At 43.7% G+C, this 23,274-nt stretch overlaps 1 protein-coding gene and 1 pseudogene across 7 annotated transcripts in view; both read left to right on the forward strand.

The window, feature by feature from the left end:
- Positions 1-23,274, forward strand: part of BCAS3 (BCAS3 microtubule associated cell migration factor) — a 1,370,469-nt gene that overhangs the window by 156,127 nt on the left and 1,191,068 nt on the right. For all 7 annotated transcript variants that reach the window (XM_073665482.1, XM_073665487.1, XM_073665488.1 and 4 more), the window contains one exon: positions 1,382-1,454. In XM_073665482.1, the coding sequence (XP_073521583.1) occupies positions 1,382-1,454 (73 nt within the window). The remainder of the gene's footprint in view (positions 1-1,381; positions 1,455-23,274) is intronic.
- On the forward strand, positions 17,213-17,376 carry LOC141255046 (U2 spliceosomal RNA; annotated as a pseudogene).

Genomic DNA, 23,274 nt, shown 5'->3' on the forward strand with positions numbered 1-23,274 from the left:
GTAATAAGCTATATAAGATGGTCGAAAGGGAGAAGTTTGTCTGTTCCTTTGTCTGGCCGGAAGTGTTGGCAGAGAAGAGGAGACACATCGTTCACATCTAGCACCATCTGATTCTGCCACCAAAGTGGCCACTTTTCATAGGGATTCACCATTAGGACAACTTTTCATATCCCTGTTAGGGCAAATGGATGTCAAAGAGAGGCGTTCTCTACTACAGATTCTCCGGTAAAGAATTTGAGAAAAATTGCACTATTTTTTTCTCGCTTGTCATCAATATGCAATCAGTTCTTTTTTTTTTTTTTTAGAGCTGCAGCTATTAATAATTTACAAGACCATTTATAGTTTCCTGTGCTACAGAATTGCAATGTATCTGTAAAAATCAGATGCTATACGTATGACATCAGATTTTTTCACGCACCCATAGAGGTTAATGAGTGAGTCTCATCCCATTTACGGAAGAAACTAGTGCATACTGCAATATTTTTCATACACAGATTAGGTCCATGAAAAATATTGCTTGTCTGCACTGTCTAATCGAATACTATTGGTTCGAGTGATGTCCATTTTTTTTGTAGACAGCACTCGGACCTAAAATATTTTTTTGTGAACGAGCCCTTATCGTGTCAAAAGTTTGGAATTACTATGTTTGTCTCCTGGGGTCTGTCTGTACAATCATTAGTTGCTGCATTAAGCTTGTGCCACAAGTGTTTCTCATTCAGGATTTCTCCTGCTCTCATGCCTACCAGTCTCTTGCAGGAAAACTTTGGATTTAGCAGAAGAATTCAATGATTTTATTAGCATTTTAAAGTTTATAGTTACTTTCTTTTGGAAATACAACCAAATTAGCACGTCTTGTTCAGCTCCTAGTAATCTTAGCCAAGATAAATATGCATTGTTAATATACATGACATTGGCAGCAAAAAAAGTTTTTCATAATTTAATATTAAAGTTTTATTTGCCTATTGCTTTATAATTCATATTTACTGCTTCATTATTTTATTATATTTCTTGGTTATTCATATTTACATTTTTATTATATTTCTGGGTTATGATTCATATTTACTATTCATATTTACCTACTCTGCTTATAACTGAAGGTCCAGCGCACGTTATTCTATGAAGATCATTACTTTCAATAGTCATTGTTTTAAATTAAAATATCTTTATATGCTTTTGTAGTTAGTTTTATAGAGCATATAATAAGCATTACCAGCATTTAGTCTCATGCAAACATTTGAGAATAATAAAGATATACTGGCAGTGACTGCACTGAGGGAATGAGGCTCCTCTGAATCTCTGCCACCAATGATCATCGTCTTGTACCCTTTTCTATTTAGCAGTGTCATATATAGTTTGTTAATGTTCTAATATTCTTTTGTAGGTACACAAAAGGCTGACAGTTTTTCTGAAAAAAGACCACTACTTGGAATGTGCAAAAGTACAGGTTCTTGCAGGTAAGACCCTATTTGGTTTAGAAGACTGAGTAAACCGACCTTTTTGGCTTTTCCCTTTGTCATTGCTGCTTTTCGCAGTCATCTTTGTAGACTGATCCTGAAGTCTTGTGTTGCACCACTCCTTGTCTTTTTTATTAACTGAGCACCCGTTCACAATGGCGATCTGAGGCTCAGTTTTGGATTTCGAAAGCCTTAAAAATGACTGACAAAATGATGAAGCCCAGAAGGACCCTGTTATAAATCATTAGCGTCCATCAGGCGCCCCTGGGACCCATTGTTCAAGGATTCCAGAATTGCATTGTGCTTGACTGTACAGTGAGTACATCACTCGACGGTCTCCGACAGTCCCCTAGACATTGAGTGATACTGTACATATGCACTTCATGCAATCTCCTTGGGCAGGGGGCTTGGGAACCCCATTCTGGTATTGGTATAGCCTCAGATATAGGCTACAGTCACACTGTCAGTATTTGGTCAGTATTTTACATCAGTATCCGTAAGCCAAAACCAGGAGAGGAACAATCAGAGGAAAAGTATAATAGAAACACGTCACCACTTCTGTATTTATCACCCACTCCTGGTGTTGGCTTACAAATACTGATGTGAAATACTGACCAAATACTGATAGTGTAATCATACATACATTTATCCTGTATACTACAGATAGGAAATGAATGCTTGTGGTGGGATAATTTTTGTTCCTCAATGTGATAACTTTATAGTCCTGCTTGTACATCATTTATTGAAATAAGCATGTCTGTATTTAGACATTATATTAGAGTCTCTCTGTACTTGGCAGCATTATTTTATATATTTAGATGAATTCTACCATCCTGGGTAGATTACATATACATTTACAGGCTGCAGCTTTATTCATGTATTGTAATGAAAGCTGCTGAAACAGATGACAGCCTTGTCTGTGTGGTACACACTTCGAGAAGCGGGCGCAGTACTGCTGGTGTGCATTAATGTGTTGCAGATCTGTTTGAAATTAGGTAAACTTTACATTTTGTTGGGTGAATGCTTGTCAGAATGTATATAATCCCAGGAGCAAATCTGATTAGATTAGAAGCACTGTTTATTTCTAGTTTGCCAGCGAATGTTCTATTCTGGTTGTTTGCTTGTAGGATTTGTACTAAATTTCTGCGACCAAGTAACTTGATGTATTTGTGTATATATGGCCTTGCTTTATTCCGAATATTTAGATAAATGCGCTTCTCTATCAGCTCTCTGTACCCTTAACCTTTCCTTGGGTTGTTATTTTATTTACTCTTTATGTTCTGGAAAGAGTAACACAAATTAGGACTTTAAAACAATGAGACGTGAAGCGAAAATGATTCATCGACTTGCTATCGAAATGTTATTGTGAGAAGTTTACTTTACTGGCTTTGGGTTCGTGATATTTTAAGGAAAGTATGTCAAAACATTTTTCCATCCGCTTTGTCTTAATTTAACTTGAAATAGGTAATAATAGAAAGTATCTTTCGAGTCCAGAATTGGACACTACAAGACAATGCTGCGCAACTGTGATGATCCCGAAACCATGAGTGATAGATTAGAGTGGAGGTTTTTTTTAGGAAACCAGAACTATTTGGATATTCAGCTAGAGTTTTGCCTGTATACTAATTTACAAAACATATAATGTTTTAAGGTTACCATATTATCTTAGTTGATGTGAACACAAATAAAGAATAACCTCACATTTTTCTAAACCTATTAACTCCTTAATAACCATCAGTGCATCTTTTTATGGTGGTCATTTAGCGGCCTTATTCCTCAGTGTTGCCTTTTTACGACGTTGAGGATTAAGTAGAAAAATATTTAGATTTGAGAGTCCTCAGTGGTTGATACCTTTTAATGACTAACTGAAAACATGGTAACAAATTGCAAGCTTTCGAGACTGCTCAGGTCTCTTCATCAGGCATAGTATAACACAAAATCTGAAGAGTAACATACAGTACAGACCAAAAGTTTGGACACACCTCATTTAAATATTTTTCTGTATTTTCATGGCTATGAAAATTGTACATTCACACTGAAGGCATCAAAATTATGAATTAACACATGTGGAATTATATACTTAACAAAAAAGTGTGAAACGACTGAAAATATGTCTTATATTCCAGGTTCTTCAAAGTAGCCACCTTTTGCTTTGATGACTGCTTTGCTCACTCTTGGCATTCTCTTGATGAGCTTCAAGAGGTAGTCACCGGAAATGGTTTTCACTTCACAGGTGTGCCCTGTCAGGTTTAATAAGTGGGATTTCTTGCCTTATAAATGGGGTTGGGACCATCAGTTGTGTTGTGCAGAAGTCTGGTGGATACACAGCTGATAGTCCTACTGAATAGACTGTTAGAATTTGTATTATGGCAAGAAAAAAGCAGCTAAGTAAAGAAAAACGAGTGTCCATCATTACTTTAAGAAATGAAGGTCAGTCAGTGCAAAAAATTGGGAAAAATTTGAAAGTGTCCCCAAATGCAGTTGCAAAAACCATCAAGCGCTACAAAGAAACTGGCTCACATGAGGACCACCCCAGGAAAGGAAGACCAAGAGTCACCTCTGCTTCTGAGGATAAGTTTATCCGAGTCACCAGCCTCAGAAATCGCAGGTTAACATCAAGTTCTAGCAGCAGACACATCTCTACAACAACTGTTAAGAGGAGACTTTGTGCAGCAGGCCTTCATGGTAAAATAGCTGCTAGGAAACCACTGCTAAGGACAGGCAACAAGCAGAAGAGACTTGTTTGGGCTAAAGAACACAAGGAATGGACATTAGACCAGTGAAAATCTGTGCTTTGTCTGATGAGTCCAAATTTGAGATCTTTGGTTCCAACCACCATGTCTTTGTGCTACGCAGAAAATGTGAACGGATGGACTCTACATGCCTGGTTCCCACTATGAAGCATGGAGGAGGAGGTGTGATGGTGTGGGGGTGCTTTGCTGGTGACACTGTTGGGGATTTACTCAAAATTGAAGGCATACTGAACCAGCATGGCTACCACAGCATCTTGCAGCGGCATGCTATTCCATCCGGTTTGCATTTAGTTGGACCATCATTTATTTTTCAACAGGACAATGACCCCAAACACACCTCCAGGCTGTGTAAGGGCTATTTGACCAAGAAGGAGAGTGATGGAGTGCTACGCCAGATGACCTGTCTTCCACAGTCACCAGACCTGAACCCAATCGAGATGGTTTGGGGTGAGCTGGACCGCAGAGTGAAGGCAAAAGGGCCAACAAGTGCTAAGCATCTCTGGGAACTCCTTCAAGATTGTTGGAAGACCATTTCCGGTGACTACCTCTTGAAGGTCATCAAGAGAATGCCAAGAGTGTGCAAAGCAGTCATCAAAGCAAAAGGTGGCTACTTTGAAGAACCTAGAATATAAGACATATTTTCAGTTGTTTCACACTTTTTTGTTAAGTATATAATTCCACATGTGTTAATTCATAGTTTTGATGCCTTCAGTGTGAATCTACAATTTTCATAGTCATGAAAATACAGAAAAATCTTTAAATGAGAAGGTGTGTCCAAACTTTTGGTCTGTACTGTATTTATACACAACAAGACACAGAAATAATGCAATAGATGAGACAAGTAACGTGAATTTCCTGTATCAAAATGGAGGATACCAGCATATACCGCATCTTTATGGATTTTCCTGTAGAGGAATAAGTAGACAGTGTCCCCTGGTGGGCAAAAATGCTGCGGGTGTCAGCTATATAGCTATAGCTGATACACTGTTACATCAGCCATGATCTGTGTTAATATTGTGGACATTTATTCCTTTAGATGCTGCAGTAAGTCATGACAGTGGCCTATAGTTGATTAACAGAGAGAGGGGCCAAGTTCCTTTAGCTGCCATAGCATCCCAAGGCCCAGCAATGGCCTTAGAGTTTGGTGGCTTGTTAGGCCCTGCCAAAAACAGGGTTTAACAGGCCAAGTGTTAGTGTAAAACTAGTAGGTCTGATGTTTTGCAGTACAGAAGTACTGTATTGTATGAGACCAGCGATCAAACTTTAAAATATTCAAATCTCCTAAGTAAAAAAAAAAAAAAGATCAATAAAATGTGCAAAAAAGCACACAAATAAAAAAATCATGAAAAACTGTTTCGCTACTTAAAAGGCATCCTTTATGTAAAAGTAAAAATAAACAAAAAAGTACACAGGATTGTGTGTGCATCTGGAATGACCCAACCTATAAAACAGTGACATTATTTATCCTTTCTGATGAACATCCTAAAAATAAAAAAAATGACAAATATATAACTTTTTTTTTATTATACAATAAAAAGCGATCAAAAAGTCATATGTAAAAAAATTTTTATACCATCTGTGACAAAGTGACTGTCAGTGTGTCGGAAGGGAGATATTTTTCACTGAAGCTGTTGGCCTCAGTGATGTGAAACATGGAAGTTTCTCCTGCACATTAGGTGTAGAGAGGGTTAACGGCCTAGGCTTACAAGGGCATGTTTTTAGTAGATGGCGAAGTGCAGGGCAAGACACCATCCACCATATCTCCAATCCAGGGAGTGGTCTGGGCTTTAAATAGCCAGCCTTTACACTCAGGTGTGTCCACTGTCTGGAGAAACCTGCTCCAGAGAGTAGCTCGCATGTGCTGTGCTGAACTGTGTGTGCCTAATCCTGAGTGGCCGGACCCCGGCCAATTTATGGACTGTGCTACATCTTTGTATTTTATTTTGCCATTATGCCAAGTGGGCCGTGTTTACTTTATGGACTCCAGGGTGATTAATGACGTTTAATAAATCAACCCAAAATTTAAAGAGACGGTGTACCTTGTCTACCTGTTATGATCTGCAACATACGCTAAGAAAAGAAGGGGAGAGCTGTCCCTACAGTAAGACTAAGGTGAGCCCCTACGTTGTAGCGGGCAACCTGTTGCTTGTGAACAGACCCGCCTTCTTCCTCGGCCAGTCTGAACGGAGACCTATAGAGAAAGGGAGGTGTCCCTAAAGGAACTAAGGACTGGGACAAAAATGGGACACCTCCTAACAGAAGTTCTTGCAGAGCAAAAGATAAACTGACAAAAAGTACTAGAGGTCCCAGAGGACCAAGCAAACTAAAGAGAGATAGGCACAAAAGCACCTGGCTAGAGAGACAGTCAAAACAACACTGAAGTCCAGCAAAGCCAGAAGGGCGGAGCTGGAATATATAGGCAGATGGTCACGTGACCGCAAAACACAAGATAGAAACAAAAACAAACAGGAGGGTTCTAACAGTACCCCCTCTTTTATGAGGATCCTCCAGGCCCAGGCCTATCCGGAAATCTCCTGTGGAAAGCTCTGACAAGTCTAGGGGCAGAGACATCATCCGCCCTTACCCAGGAGTTATCCTCGGGACCGAAACCTTTCCAAGCGACGAGATACTGCAATCTCCCTCTATGCCCTCTGGAATTTAGGATACGAGAAATTTCATATTCGCCGTCTTCCACCACCGAAGGAACTGTGACAGTGGCATCCCTATCCGATACATCAGCCTTTTTCAACAAGGAAACATGAAACAGGATTAATCTTCCAGGAGGTGGGGACCTCCAACCTAACAGCAGACTGGTTAACCACCTGAAGCACCTTAAATGGCCCCACAAACTTCGGACCCAATTTTTTTAGAGGGAATCCTCAACCGCAGATTCTTTGAGGACAACCAAACCATGTCACCCACAGTAAACAAAACCTCTTTACGTTTCCTGTTAAAATACTTCTTGGACTTTTTGTTAGCCTCTTGACGGTTACAACGTACATTAGTCCAAACTCTCTCCAAATCACCGGAAAAATTCTCCTCCTCCGGCACCGCCGACCCCAATTTGGAGAATGAACCAAAAGACGGATGTCTCCCAGTACAACAAAAAAAAGGAGAACACCCAGCAGAGGAGGATGTATGGTTGTTAAGAGCAAATTCTGCGAGTGGCAGAAACTCAGACCACCCCTCTTGATTGTCTGCCACAAAACAACGCAAAAACTGTTCAACATCCTGGTTCTTTCTTTCAGTCTGTCCATTAGACTCAGGATGATACCCAGACGAAAATGACAAATGGACTCCCAACCTGTCACAAAAAGCACGCCAAAAGCGAGCCACAAACTGAGGTCCCCTATCAGAAACAATGTCGGTGGGAACGCCATGGAGCCTGACAATTTCCTTAACAAACGCCTTAGCGAGTGTCTCAGCGCAGGGTAGCTTAACGAATGGAACCAAATGACACATCTTGCTAAAACGGTCCACGACCACCCAGATGACAGTGAAACCCTCGGACACAGGAAGGTCAGTAATAAAATCCATTGCCAGATGCGTCCAAGGCGCACTAGGAACCTCCAGAGGGCAAAGCAACCCCGCAGCAGGGGTATGTGAAGCCTTTGACCTAGCACACACCGTACATTGACGCACCCACTTGATGACTTCCTTCTGCCACCCAGGCCACCAAAAACTGCGACTGATAAGTCTCTTAGTCTCAGAAATTCCTGGATGACCTGCCAACCGAGACTCATGATACTCCACAAACAAACCTCTCCTAAAGGTTCTAGGCACAAACAACCTCCCATGGGGAGTGTTAGATGGGGCATCCTCTTGGGATTTCAGAATCCCATCTTCCAAAACGGAGTCCAATGCTGCTACCACAACTCCTTCCTGTAAAATGCTCTCCTCCTCCTCGGTACCAACCATGGGAGAAAAGCTGCGAGATAAAGCATCAGCTTTAACATTCTTAGTACCAGGGATATAAGTAACAGAAAAATTAAACTGAGAAAAAAAAGGTGCCCACCTAGCTTGACGGGCATTCAAGCGTTTGGCAGCATCCAGATAGATCAAATTCTTATGATCTGTGAAAACCTGAATAGGAAATCTAGCGCCTTCCAAGAAATGACGCCAATGTTCAAACGCGAGTTTAATAGCCCGCAATTCCTGATTACCAACATCGTAATTAAGTTCGGTTTCTGAAAATTTAAAAAAAAAAAAGCACAGGGATGTACTCCATCCTTGTTCTCCTGAGACAAAACTGCACCGACCCCCACCGAAGAAGCATCGACCTCGACCAAAAAAGGCTTGGTCTCATCAGGCTGCATAAGGATAGGGGCATAACTGAACCTCTCCTTGAGATACACAAAATCTTCAATGGCCTCAGTAGTCCACTGGACCGTATTCGCACCTTTCCTGGTGAGATCGGTCAGCGGCTTAACAATTATAGAAAAATTCTTAATGAATTTCCTGTAATAATTGGTGAAACCCAAAAATCTCTGTATCGATTTCACACCAATAGGCCTAGGCCATTCCTGCACAGCCTGAACCTTCACCGGGTCCATCTCAAAGCCCTCGCTGAAGATAATGTAGCCCAAAAAACTAATTCTCTGCACAGCGAACTCACATTTCTCCAGCTTAGCAAAAAGTGAATTATTACTCAATAGCTGCAACACTTCACGTACACTCTGCCAATGGGACTCCAGATCTGGTGAATAAATCAGAATGTCATCCAAATACGCAACCACATTCTTACCAATCAAAGGTCTCAGGATGTCATTAATAAAGTTCTGAAAAAACGCGGGTGCATTGGTAAGACCAAAAGGCATCACCAGATTCTCAAAATGACCTACCGGAGTGTTAAAAGCAGTTTTCCATTCATCACCCTCCTTCATTCGTAACAAATTGTATGCCCCCCGGAGATCAATTTTAGAGAACCACTTAGCCCCCACTAACTGGTTAAACAAGTCAGGAATTAACGGCAATGGGTAGGAATTACGTACGGTAATGTTATTAATTTCACGAAAGTCCAGACATGGACGTAAACCCCCGTCCTTTTTTTTTAACAAAGAAAAATCCAACGGCCACAGGCGACTTAGAAGGTCTAATGTGACCAGCAGCGAAGCTCGTCTGTATGTATTCCTCCAAGGCCTTTCTCTCAGGGATAGTCAGATTAAATAAGCGACTCTTGGGAAGAGTAGCTCCTGGAACAAACTCAATGGTGCAATTATAGTCCCTTTGAGGAGGTAAAACTTGCGACTCCTCCTCTGAAAAAACCTTCCAAAAATCCTGAATAGGTACAGGTAATTCCCCTTTTTCCACAGCCGCAATGCGACCATTACAGCATTTATCATAGCACTTAGGAATCCAAGACTTAATCTCATTAGTAGACCAGTCCAGTAAAGGATTGTGCAGTTTTAACCAAGGCAAACCTAAAACCACTGGAGAGGGTAAATTATTTAATACCACCAAGTCCAAAATTTCTTGGTGAATACCATTGATAGTGAGGGGAAATGCCGCAACCTTGTGAGTAATACATTTCAAAGGAGTGTTATCAATTGCAATCACAGAAATAGGTGATGACAAAGGTTTGGGTTCCAATTTAAGTTTTTCCAAAAACCCCTTATCAATCACATTAAGTGTTGAACCACAATCCACAAATACCCGAAATTCAATCAAATCTTCCTGCAATGAGGTACTCCCTGAAAGAAATACTCCCTTAGAGCTCAAACAAGCAATACGGGCGTAACTGACCCTTTTTTTTTCTTTACTTAAACGAAGCTCACATTTCTTAATCAAATGGTCAGTTTTACTACAATAAAAACACAATCCCTTGGAAAACCTGCTGTCTCTTTCCTGAGAGCAGAGTGACATCGCCTCAACCTCCATCGGTTCTCCGCCGTCCGAGCAGACCCTCTGGGAACTAGGAGCTGCCATTGCAGGAATTTTTTCATCATTAACCCTGGCACGCAGTCTCCTGTCCACACGTATAGCTAATTGCATGGCTTCCTGTAAGGTATCAGGTGCAGGGAATGCAATAAGCTGATCCTTAACCCTTTCACTTAGACCAGCAAGAAAAAAAAAATTTAACGCCGAATTATTCCATTTCACTTCTAAGGACCACCTTCTGAAGTGTGTACAATAATTTTCAACATCACCTGACCCCTGATTCAAACGCCTCAGTTCTGTCTCAGCAGATGAGACTCGATCAGGATCGTCATACAATAGCCCCATAGCAGAAAAAAATCCTCCACTGACCTAAAACACGGATCATTAGGTTGGAGAGAAAAGGCCCACCCCTGTGGTTCCTTGCGCAAAAGTGACATGATAAACCCAATGCGCTGTGATTCTTTCCCAGAGGACCTTGGTCTCACATGAAAATATAATAAACAAGCATTTTTAAAGGAAAAAAAATCTTGTTGTTTACCATAAAAAATATCAGGCAGTCCTACCTTGGGTTCCACAAAATGCGCTCCAGAGCAGCTACTCATGTGTTGCCGGAGCTCGGACACCTCCAGAGACAATCCCTGCAGGCGTTGAGCCAAATCTTGAACAGAAACCATACTGATCCCCGGATTTCTTTCCTTAAATTTTTTGTTTGGGCTGGACTTACTGTTATGATCTGCAACATAGGCTAAGGAAAGAAGGGGAGAGCTGTCCCTACAGTAAGACTAACTGAACCCCTACGTTGTAGCGGGCAACCTGTTACTTGTGAACAGACCCGCCTTCGTCCTCGGCTAGTCTGAACGGAGACCTATAGAGAAAGGGAGGGGTCCCTAAAGGAACTAAGGACTGGGACAAAAATGGGACACCTCCTAACAGAAGCTGTTGCAGAGCAAAAGATAAACTGACAAAAAGTACTAGAGGTCCCAGAGGACCAAGCAAACTAGAGAGAGATAGGCACAAAAGCACCTGGCTAGAGAGACAGTCAAAACAACACTGAAGTCCAGCAAAGCCAGAAGGGCGGAGCTGGAATATATAGGCAGATGGTCGCGTGACCGCAAAACACAAGATAGAAACAAAAACAAACCGGAGGGTTCTAACACTACCTCTGCATACATCCAAGCTTGTCGCTTTACCACAAGTGGTGGAGAATACGGACAAAACTCCCAGCGAACACGTGTGACTGTTACAGTAGGTGCTGCATGTCCTGGGTGAAGTTGGCTATAAGCCAGGAAGTGACACCAGACAAAATGGAGGAACTGCTTAAGCATGTATTGCAGGCGCAGCAGCAGCAGGCGCAGCACCAGCAGATGCTACAGCCACAGCAGATGGGCCAACAGGAGATCACTAAGCTGCTTATGCAGCAGCTCCAGCTACAGCAGCCGGCCCAACAGAGCCAGTGCCGACAACAGCAGCAGCTGATCAATTTGCTTGCAGTGGTGATCCGTGGCACAGTAACAGCTCCAACGATAAGGTCAGTGGATGACTTTGCTATCTGAAAGGCGGTAAGGGGAGCTCTGCAGACAATGACCCCAGGTGACGATGTAAAAGCTTTTCTGATGGTATTCGAGAGGGTCGCCGAGAGGGAGAAGCTTCCGCCAGAGCAATGGGCAGAGGTGTTGGCGCTATACCTGACGTGGGAACCCCAGAAGGCATATTATGACTTAGCCTTGCAAGATGCCAAAGAGTATGGAAATTTAAAAACTGAAATTTTAGCACCCTTGGGGGTAACAATGACTGTCAGGGCGCAGCGCGTCCATCGCTGGACGTATCACTGCGAGAAACCCCCACGGTCCCAAATATTTGACCTATTGCATCTCTTTCAAAAATGGCTGCAACCGGAGTCCTCTCTCCCGGCGCAGATGGTAGAGCGTGTAGTGATGGATCGATGTGTGCATTCCCTACCGAAACCGGTACAGACTTGGGATTCCAGGGTGAACCTCGGAATGCTGATGAACTGGTCGGACTGGTTGAGAGGTACCAGGGGGTCGAGTGTTCCGTGGGAAAACAGTCCACTCCATATTGGGGGTCCCAATCGCGGACAGAGGCCCAAAAGGGGGTGGTGCATCCAAGGTTCAAAGGGGCGGGGGAGGTGATGCCCAAGGTCCCTGCGGGAAAGATTATTTGTTGGAGGTGTCACGACCCAGACCATCTTGCTGCCCGATGCCCCCTGGCCTCTGAACAAATGGACTGTAACCTAGGACACCGCTGTTCCCACTGTGTCTACCCCACCTTCATTGTGGACTATCAGCCCAGCGAAGGGCCACAGTCGTGTCCCGTGACCATTAATGGGGTATTGGTGGCAGGACTCCTGGACTCAGGGAGCTTGATGACTCTCATAAGGGCCACACTCCCACATCAGTTGATCCTCGGGAAAAACATGGGTGTGTGGAGCACTCATGGGGACGCCAAGGATTATCCTATTGCCAGAGTGACTATACACATTGGCTGTGGAGCTGAGTCCCATGAGGTTGAGGTGGTCAAGGATATGCTTCATCTGGTGATAATAGGGCGGGACATCAGTCTGTTCGGGGACTTGTGGCAGACAGCGGGGGTGCCAAGTGTCTCGACCGAGACCGAGAGCCGGTTACACCATGATGCATCACCATCGCAGTCAGAAGCAGATGAGTTCCCCCTGTGTGTCTTTGTGAGTGACGATGACGAGATGGTGACCCCGGAGGCCGAGGTTCCGGATTTGGCGGTGTCTGGGCGGAACTTCTTTATCGGGTCACTAACCCAAAAGGGTAAGTGATAGAGCAGTTGGTAGTACCGGGACCCTATAGGCTTAGAGTGTTAGACCTGGCCCATTCTCACATCTTGGGTAGGCATCTTGGGACTTGGGAGCAGGTTCTACAGAGGTACTACTGGCCTGGATGTCACTGTGAGATTGTGAACTACTGTCGGTCCTGTCCCACCTGTCAGCTAACTTCTACCGTGCTCCATTTCCGGAGTCCCCTAGTACCATTACCTATGATAGAGGTCCCATTTTAATGGATTGCCATGGGCTTTGTCTGGTCCCTGGTGAAGTCCACCCGGGGGCATAATACATCTTCAATGTATTGGACTATGCAACTAGGTATCCAGAAGTGGTACCATTGAGAAATTCCTCTGCCAGAAGTATAGCCAGAGAGCTGGTGCATATTTTCTCCCGGACGGGTCTGCCAAAGGAGATCCTGACGGATCAGGGAACTCCTTTTAGGTCGAAGGTGATGAGAGAGTTGTGTAAGGCTCTCCAAATTGCAGAACTCTGGACGTCTGTATACCATCCGCAGACGGACGGACTGGTTGAGAGATTCAACAAGACTTTGAAGTCGATGTTGAAGAAGGTAGTGGAGAAGGATGGGCGAGACTGGGATTGCCTACTGCTGTACCTGATGTTCCCCATTAGGGAAGTTCCCCAAAGTTCCTCAGAGCTCTATGGGGTTCTCGCCGTTTGAGCTGCTATACGGACAACACCCTTGGGGACTTCTGGACATAGCCAAGGAGACCTGGGAAACAGAGGTTACACCCCACCGGAGCATCATCGAGCATGTGGCCCAGATGCAGGACCGGATAGAGAGGGTGATGCCAATTGTGAAAGAGAACCTTCTACAGGCACAAGAAGCCAAGACAAGGGTCTACAATCGGGCCTCAAGGATGAGACAATTCAGCCCGGGAGACTGGGTGTTAGTGTTAGTACCCACGGTCGAGAGTAAGTTTCTGGCTAAATGGCAAGGGCCATACAAGGTGGTCGAGAAGCTGAGTGAAGTTAAATTACAAAATCCACCAGCCGGGTAGAAGAAAGCCGTACCAGTTCTACCACATCAACTTGCTTAAGCCGTGGCGGGACAGGGAACCGGTGGAAGCCACGCGTCTAGGAGCAAATCCTGAAGCCATGGTCGAGGATGTCACAGTGGCAGAGACACTATCACCAGTCCAAAAACAACAGTGCCTAGAGCTCCTGTTGAGAAACCAAGACCTGTTCTCAGAATTGCCCGGATGTACACAAGTTGTGGAGCATGAGATATTGACGGAACCGCATGTACGGGGGAACCAGAGACCGTATCTAATTCCCGAAGCCCACCGACATCTCCAAGGAGGTGAGGAGAATGTTAAGTCTCTGCGTTATCGAGGAGTCTAAGAGCGGCTGGTCCAGCCCTATTGTTCTTGTACCCAAGCCGGACGGAGAATGGCACTTCTGTAACGATTACAGGAAGCTAAACGAAGTGTCCAAGTTTGATGCCTACCAGATGCCCCGGGTTGATGAACTTATTGAGAGACTGGGGCCTGTCAGGTACATCACTACCCTGCACCTGACCAAAGGGTACTGGCAAATTCTCCTGTCCCCAGGTGCCAAGGTGAAAACGGCCTTCTCTACCCCCGACGGGTATTTTCAATACACCAGGATGCCTTTATGACTACAGGGAGCCCCAGCTACCTTCCAGAGGGCCATGGGCCAGATACTAGGCTCACATAATAAATATGCTGCCACTTACCTAGATGACATCGTGATTTTCAGCCCAGATTGGGGAACCACCTGCAGAAGGTCCAGGCAGTACTGGATGCCTTGAGAAATGCCGGGATTACCATAAACCCAAGAAAATGTGCTATAGGAAGAGAAGAGGCAAAATACTTGGGCTACGTTGTTGGAAGGGGCAAAATAAAACTGCAAATGAACAAGGTGGAGGCAATCCAGAATTGCCTGCAACTGGCCTCCAAGAAACAGGTACGGGCTTTTCTGGGAATTGTGGGATATTATCCCGAATTTTGCCACAATAGCGGCACCCCTAACTGACCTGCTTAGAGGTATGAAGACGGCTATGGCCAAGTGGTCTTCTGAGGCAGAGATCTCGCGTTCCAACAACTGAAGCACGCCCTGTGTAACCTGCCGGTCTTGATAGCGCCTGACTTCCATAAAGAGTGTGTGCTCCAGACGGATGCCTCAGACATCGGCATAGGAGCAGTCTTATCCCAAGAGGTAAATGGGGAGGAACATACCATTCTTTATCTGAGTAGAAAACTCTTGGCCTGCGAAAGAACTATGCAATTGTGGAAAAGGAGTGCCTGGACGTCAAGTGGGCGGTTGACACCCTTAGATACTACTTGTTAGGCCGCAAATTCAGACTGGTCTTAGACCATGCTCCCCTAAGATGGATGAGGGAGAGGATGGGGAAAAATACCCTTGTGACCAGGTGGTTCCTGGCCCTCCAGGACTTTAGTTTTTTGGTGGAGCACAGACATGGGAAGTTACATGGTAATGCAGATGCCCTGTCCAGACTTCCCTGTCTAACGAGTGAAGGCGCCAAAACCCCCGGCTTTGGGCAGAGGGGAGGAATATGTGACAAAGTCACTGGCAGTGTGTCGGAAGCGAGATATGTTTCACTGAGACTGTTAGCCTCAGTGATGTGAAACATGGAAGTTTCTCCTGCACATTAGGTGCACACACCACCTACTTAGCCAGTGCCCTTGTCATTAACTGCTGCTGTTTTAATTCAAGGTGTTGCTGAGTACCACGAGCTTTAAATTTGTTTTTGGTACTGCTGCGATTTCTTTAGTGAAATATCTCCCACTGGTGGTGCACTGACTTCTTTAATTTTCTGTCTGTGGGTTATAAAAAATGTATAAAAAAGTTTGGTCTGTGGTGTTGTTTTAAAGTGCTGCTTATGTCTGTCTATGTAAGCGTCCTACTGGTTTTCAGTCAGGCAGGTAGACTGCTTGCAGTAGATGGAATGTGTGCATGGAACACTGTGCGTGTCCCAATGCGCCCCTGACCTTTATCTGGCTATGTGGCAGCTGCCATCTTCAGTCTGCTGAACAACCTGCAGCAGGTAGGTAATCAGCACCACTAATGCTAAGGAAAGACAGCTGCTCATTTGTTCGTTAATTGGTTCTCCTCCCTCGCCCTTGTGTTGAAGTGCATGGGAACAGCAGGGGGGTAAAGGCCCCGTCACACATAACGAGATGGCTAGCGAGATCGTTGATACGTTACGGTTTTTGTGACGCAATAGCGATCTCGTTATGTCTGACAGGTAGCAGCGATCAGGCCCCTGCTGTGAGATCGCTGATCGTTACAAAGCTTCCTGGACCATTCCTGGGTCGTTGCGCTCCCGCTGGGCTGTGTGCATCGCTGTATTTGACACCTTATCAACGACCTCGTTAGCGATTCAGAACTGAGACACGTAGGCGTGCATAAATTGGACTTTTCCGCGCCCCTCTTCCCCGATTGGTGGTCGCTACAGCATTCTCATTTTCCGCCGTGCATAAAGAAGGCAACAGAATAGCGATTCCATCCTTTGTTTCTGACCTTGTGCTGGATTGCAGATCCTAGCAGAATTCTCCGGGCTGTTGATATCCGTTCATTTGACTGAGTCCTGATTTTGCGGATCGTTGTAGCGTTCTCCGGCTGTGACTGGTCGTACATCTGGTCTTTTTCCTGATGCAGTAGCGTCCACCGGAGATGAGGGGGTGCGGAAAAGTAATTTTATGCACGCTTTTGTGACACAGTACAGTCCCTATCAAGGTGTGGATCGTTGAAATAGCTGCTGTGTGAAAGCGTCCCAACAACCGCCGAGATGTTTTGAATGTTTGACAGCTCCCCAGCGATCACGAAACGACTCTCAAGCGATCCCAAAACAGTGACGTAATAACGATCTCGTTATGTGTGACAGGGCCTTTAGAGTGTTTTAAAATGGGTGAAGATATGCAGATCTAAAACCTGTGGGTTGCAGCTGCAACAAGCAGCAAAGTTGTGGCATTTAAGTGGTCTAGTGTTTGACAACATGTCTCCCTAAGGGGGGTCCTTTTGCCTTTCTCCATAAAGGGTGTCTTCTGAAGAGCAAGGTGCAGCGCTAGGCCGAAACCAATTCAGGTTATCACTTCTCGGCCTTTTGGCTAAGATCAATTGTAGTAAATAAAAGATTAGATTCAATCAAAAAGAAATCTGTTCTTATCAGTTTAAGTGTTTTGTGTAGAATAAGAGTGTGATGTCTAGTTAGTGTGTCGTATTCTTATGTTATGTACAAATGATGTAGAATTATGTGTGTACTGGGCTGCGGCACTGTACACTGTTAACTTATTTACGACTGCTAATAAAAGATTATATGCAATCAAAAAATCTGTTCTTATAAGTCTAATATCTGATACGTAGGGGACCATATATTAAATGGATTTTTAGAACAGCGAGTTGGAAAAAGAGCTTACTCTGTCCACTCCACGCATTGACCTGGTATTGCAGTACTTCCAGGACCGATGCACCGTCTTCCTAATCGAGTTTCCAAAATCGGAAACAATTTAAATCAATGTATCTCGTTTATTTTGATTGACTGTCGATTTTTTGGCTGAATTTTTTGCTTTGCTCTTTTTTTCCCTCATTTGCTTTTTCACGTTAAAAGTTGCACAAGCCAGATGACAAAAGTGTTGGCTCCTTTCCAAATTGTGGGTAAACAACTTTGTTTCAAGCATGTGATGCTCGTTCAAACTCACCTGTGGCAAGTAACAGATATGGGTAATATGAAAATCACACTTGAAACCAGATAAAAAGGGGAGAAGTTGACTAAACCTTTGCATTTTGTGTCTGTGTGTGCCACACTAAGCATGGAGAACAGAATGAGAAGAGAACTGTCTGAGGACTTGAGAACTAAAAGTGTTGAACAATATGAACAATCTCAAGGTTACAAATGCATCTCCAGAGAACTTGATGTTCCTTTGTCCACTGTGCGCAACTTAATTAAGAAGTTTACAACTCATTGTACTGTAGCTAATCGACGTAGATGGCAGAGAAAAATTGATAAAACGTTGCAACGCAGGATAGTCCGGATGGTGGATAAGCCGCCCAAATCAAGTTCCAAAGAAATTCAAGCTGTCCTGCAGGCTCAGGTTGCATCAGTGTCAGCACAAACTATCCATCCACATTTGAATGAAATGAAACGCTATGGCAGGAGACCAAGGAGGAACCCACTACTGACACAGAGACGTAAAAAAGCTAGACTGCAGTTTGCCATAATGTACGTAAGCCAAAATCCTTCTGGGAAAGCATGTTGTGGACAAATGAGCCAAGATAGAGCTTTTTTGGTAAGGCACATCATTCTACTGTTTACCAAAAACAAACGGAGGCCTACAAAGAAAAGAACACAATAACTACAGTGAAATATGGTGGATGTTTAAAGATGTTTTGGTGTTGTTTTGCTACCTCTGGCACTGGGTGCCTTGACTGTGTGCAATAAAAAAGAAATGAGAGCGCTACTAAGTAAATAGCAGAGGTGAGTGGTAATGTACTCACCTTACGGTGTTGTGCAGCAGGCACAACACTGATAGAGGTATAATGATAAATCTCCTGGGAACTGCTGCTGCTTCCACGTGATCCAGGATGGTAGCCAGGAACCAAAACGCCAGAGGAAGGAAAAAATAACGTGGTTACGAGAGCGCTGCCAGGCACCGGGAGCCCAGAGTTGGTATCAGGTAAGAGGGTATTTATGTAGGCAATGGGTTTCGGAGTCAGATTCATGCTATGTACTATGAATCCTGGAATAAAGAAAGCAATTTTGCTATTTATTACAGCGGGTGAAATAAGTATTGAACACGTCGCCAATTTTCTAAGTAAGTTTATTTCTAAAGGTGCTATTGACATGAAATTCTCACCAGATGTCGATAACAAGCAATCTAATCCACACAGGCAAATAATTCAATCCATTGATGTCCATAAATTAAGTTATGTGTAATAATGAGAAATTACATCATGGTGTGGGGCTGTTTTTCAGCATACAGCCCTGGCAAACTTCATATAATTGAAGGAAGGATGAATGGACAAATGTACAAAGACATTCTTGATAAAAATCTGATGAAACGAGGGTGGACATTACAGCAAGACAATGATCCCAAACACACAGCCAAGAAAACACTCAATTGGTTTCAGAAAAAGAAAATAAAGCTGCTACATTGGCCCAGCCAATCACCTGACCTGAATCCAATAGAAAATTTGTGGAAGGAAAGGAACTAAAGCTCAGAGTTCACAGGAGGATCCAAGGGAACATTAAGGATTTGAAGAGTGTTTGTGTGGAAGAATGGGCCAAAATCACACCTGAGCAATGCATGCGACTAGTTTCTCCATTCAAGAGGTGTCTTGAAGCTGTAATCACCAACGAAGGGTATGGCACAAAGTATTTAAATTTCAGTAAGCGTGTCCAATGCTTTTTCCCTGTGTCATTTCTCATTATTCCACATAACTTAATTTATGGTGAGAGTTTCATGTCAATAGCACCTTTAGAAATATATTTACTTAGAAAATGGTGACGTGTTCAATACTTATTTCAACCGCTATGTGTGTGTATATACAGGGGCGGACACCAACAGCTTGGGGCCCCTGTGCAAGAAATGTGTCTGGGCCCACCTCCTTTTATGGTGATAAAGCTATATATATATACTGCTCAAAAAAATAAAGGGAACACTCAAATAACACATCCTAAATCTGAATGAATGAAATATTCTCATTGAATACTTTGTTCTGTACAAAGTTGAATGTGCTGACAACAAAATCACACAAAAATCATCAATGGAAATCAAATTTATTAACCAATGGAGGCCTGGATTTGAAGTCACCCCCAAAATTAAAGTGGAAAAACACACTACTGGCTTATCCAACTTTGATGTAATGTCCTTAAAACAAATCAAAATGAGGCTCAGTATTGTGTGTGGCCTCCACGTGCCTGTATGACCTCCCTACAATGCCTGGGCATGCTCCTGATGAGGTTGCGGATGGTCTCCTGTGGGATCTCCTCCCAGACTTGGACTAAAGCATCCGCCAACTCTTGGACAGTCTGTGGTACAACGTGACGTTGGTGGATGGAGCGAGACATGATATCCCAGATGTGCTCAATTGGATTCAGTCCATGGCTTCAATGCCTTCATCCTGCAGGAACTGCTGACACACTCCAGCCACATGAGGTCTGGCATTAGGAGGAACCCAGGGCCAACCGCACCAGCGTGTGGTCTCACAAGGGGTCTGAGGATCTCATCCCGGTACTTAATGGCAGTCAGGCTACCTCTGGCGAGCACATGGAGGATGCCACCCAACACCATTACTGACCCACTGCCAAACCGGTCATGCTGAAGGATGTTGCAGGCTGCAGATCGCTCTCAACGGCGTCTTCAGACTCTGTCACGTCTGTCACATGTGCTCAGTGTGAACCTGCTTTCATCTCTGAAGAGCACAGGGCGCAAGTGGCGACTTTGCCAATCCTGGTGTTCTGTGGCAAATGCCAATTTTCCTGCACGGTGTTGGGCTGTGAGCACAACCTCCATCTGTGGATGTCGGGCCCTCATACCACCCTCATGGAGTCGGTTTCTAACCGTTTGTGCAGACACATGCACGTTTGTGGCCTGCTGGAGGTCATTTTGCTGGGCTCTGGCAGTGCTCCTCCTGTTCCTCCTTGCACAAAGGTGGAGGTAGCGGTCCTGCTGCTGGGTTGTTGCCCTCCTACTGCCCCTCCACGTCTCCTGGTGTATATATACGTCTCTGGCAAAAATTAAGAGACCACTGCATAATTTTAATTTTCTCTGAATTTTTCTCTTTATAGGTATATTTTTGTGTAAAATGTACATTGTTGTTTTATTCTATAAACTACTGACAACATGTCTCCGAAATTCAAAGCTAAAAGTTATGTATTTATTTGCAGCAAATGAGAAATCGTCAAAATAATAAAAAAGAAACAGTGCTTTCAGACCTCAAATAATGCAAAGAAAACAAGTTCTTATTCATTTAGAAACAACAATACTCATGTTTTAACTCAGGAAGAGTTCAGAAATCAATATTTGGTGGAATAACCATGATTTTTAATCACAGCTTTCATGCTTCTTGGCATGCTTTCCACCAGTCTTTTACACTGCTTTTGGGTGACCTTATGCCACTCCAGGCACAAAAATTTAAGCAGTTCTTCTTTGTTTGATGGCTTGTGACTTTCCATCTTCCTCTTGATTACATTCCAGAGGTTTTCAATTGGGTTCAGGTCTGGAGATTGGGCTGGCCTTGACAGGGTCTTGATATGGTGCTCCTTCATCCACACATTGATTGACCTAGCTGTGTGGCATGGGGCATTGTCCTGCTGGAAAAAACAGTCGTCCGAGTTGGGGAACATTGCCTGAGCAGAAGGAAGCAAGTGTTTTTCAAGGATAACCTTGTATGTGGCTTGATTCATACGTCCTTTGCAAAGATTAACCTGCCCAATTCCAGCCTTGCTGAAGCATCCCCAGATCATCACCGATCCTCCATCAAATTTCACAGTGGGTGCAAGACACTGTGGCTTGTATGCCTCTCCAGGTCTCTGTTTAACCATTAGACGACCAGGTATTGGGCAAAGCTGAAAATTAGACTCATCAGAGAAGATTACCTTACTCCAGTCCTCTATGGTCCAATCCTTATGGTCTTTGGCAAACTTTAGCCTGGCTCTCCTTTGCTTCTCATTGATGAAAGGCTTTTTTCTAGCTTTACATGACTTGAGGCCTGCCTCTAGGAGCCTATTATGAACTGTTCTTGCCGTGCACTTCACCCCAGCTGCCATTTGCCATTCCTTTTGTAGGTCACTTGATGACATCCTTCGGTTGCTGAGTGACATTTGAATAAGATGACAGTCATCCCGGTCAGTGGAGAGTCACTTTCGGCCTCTGCCGGTATGTAGTTTTGTTGTCCCCAATGTCTGCTGCTTGACCTTGTTGTAATGGACTGCCGTATTCGAAATTTTAAGGATGGAGGCAACATGACACTAACTGTATCCCTCTGCTAGTAAAGCCAGAATTGAGCCCTTCTTTTCCTCACTCAAGACTTTTCTTTTCAACTCCTTTCACATGGTTAAAAGTTATTTTTTCATTCAAATTACTTTTGGGCTATTCCTAGCACTTGTTTTGCCATCCAGCTTGTCCTATTGCAACAGGAATGTGAAGACGACAGCAGTGTTTTTTATACTTTCCCTCGTTACATAAGATTTGGTTCAGGTGATCACCTAATCAGAAGCACATTAAGTAGAATGAGGTGTACTTTGGTTGGAATTTAACTGACCCTGGAATGGAATGGCTGTCAGACATGTAGAGATGGTGATTTTTAGAAAACTGTGCAGTGGTCTCTTAATTTTTGCCAGAGCTGTATATACAGTTATATGAAAAAGTTTGGGCACCCCTATTAATCTTAAGCTTAATGTTTTATAAAAATTGGTATTTTTGCAACAGCTATTTCAGTTTGATATATGTAATAACTGTTGGACACAGTAATGTTTCTGCCTTGAAATGAGGTTTATTGTACTAACAGAAAATGTGCAATCTGCATTCAAACAAAATTTGACAGGTGCATAAGTATGGGCACCCTTATCATTTTCTTGTTTTAAATACTCCTACCTACTTTTTACTGACGTACTAAAGCACTTTTTTTGGTTTTGTAACCTCATTGAGCTTTGAACTTCATAGCCAGGTGTATGCAATCATGAGAAAAGCTACTTAAAGTGGCCACTTGCAAGTTGTTCTCCTGTTTGAATCTCCTCTGAAGAGTGGCATCATGGGCTCCTCAAAACAACTGTCAAATGATCTGAAAACAAAGATTATTCAACATAGTTGTTCAGGGGAAGGATACAAAAAGCTGTCTCAGAGATTTAAACTGTCAGTTTCCACTGTGAGGAACATAGTAAGGAATTGGAAGAACACAGGGACAGTTCTTGTTAAGGCCTGAAGTTGCAGGCCAAGAAAAACATCAGAAAGGCAGAGAAGAAGAATGGTGAGATCAGTCCAGGACAATCCTCAGACCACCTCTAGAGAGCTGCAGCATCAACTTGCTGCAGATGGTGTCACTGTGCATCGGTCAACTATACAACGCACTTTGCACAAGGAGAAGCTGTATGGGAGAGTGATGCGAAAGAAGCCGTTTCTGCAAGTACGCCACAAACAGAGTCGGCTGAGGTATGCAAAAGCACATTTGGAGAATTCAATTTCTTTTTGGAAGAAGGTCCTGTGGACTGATGAAACCAACATTGAGTTGTTTGGTCATACAAAAAGGCGTTATGCATGGCGGCAAAAAAACAGAATTCCAAGAAAAACACTTGCTACCCACAGTAAAATTTGGTGGAGGTTCCATCATGCTTTGGGGCTGTGTAGCCAATGCCGGCACCGGGAATCTTGTTAAA

Source organism: Phyllobates terribilis, unplaced genomic scaffold (assembly GCF_046119375.1).
Source record: "Phyllobates terribilis strain yellow unplaced genomic scaffold, ASM4611937v1 Scaffold_2__4_contigs__length_985480577, whole genome shotgun sequence".
Classification (NCBI taxonomy): domain Eukaryota; kingdom Metazoa; phylum Chordata; class Amphibia; order Anura; family Dendrobatidae; genus Phyllobates; species Phyllobates terribilis.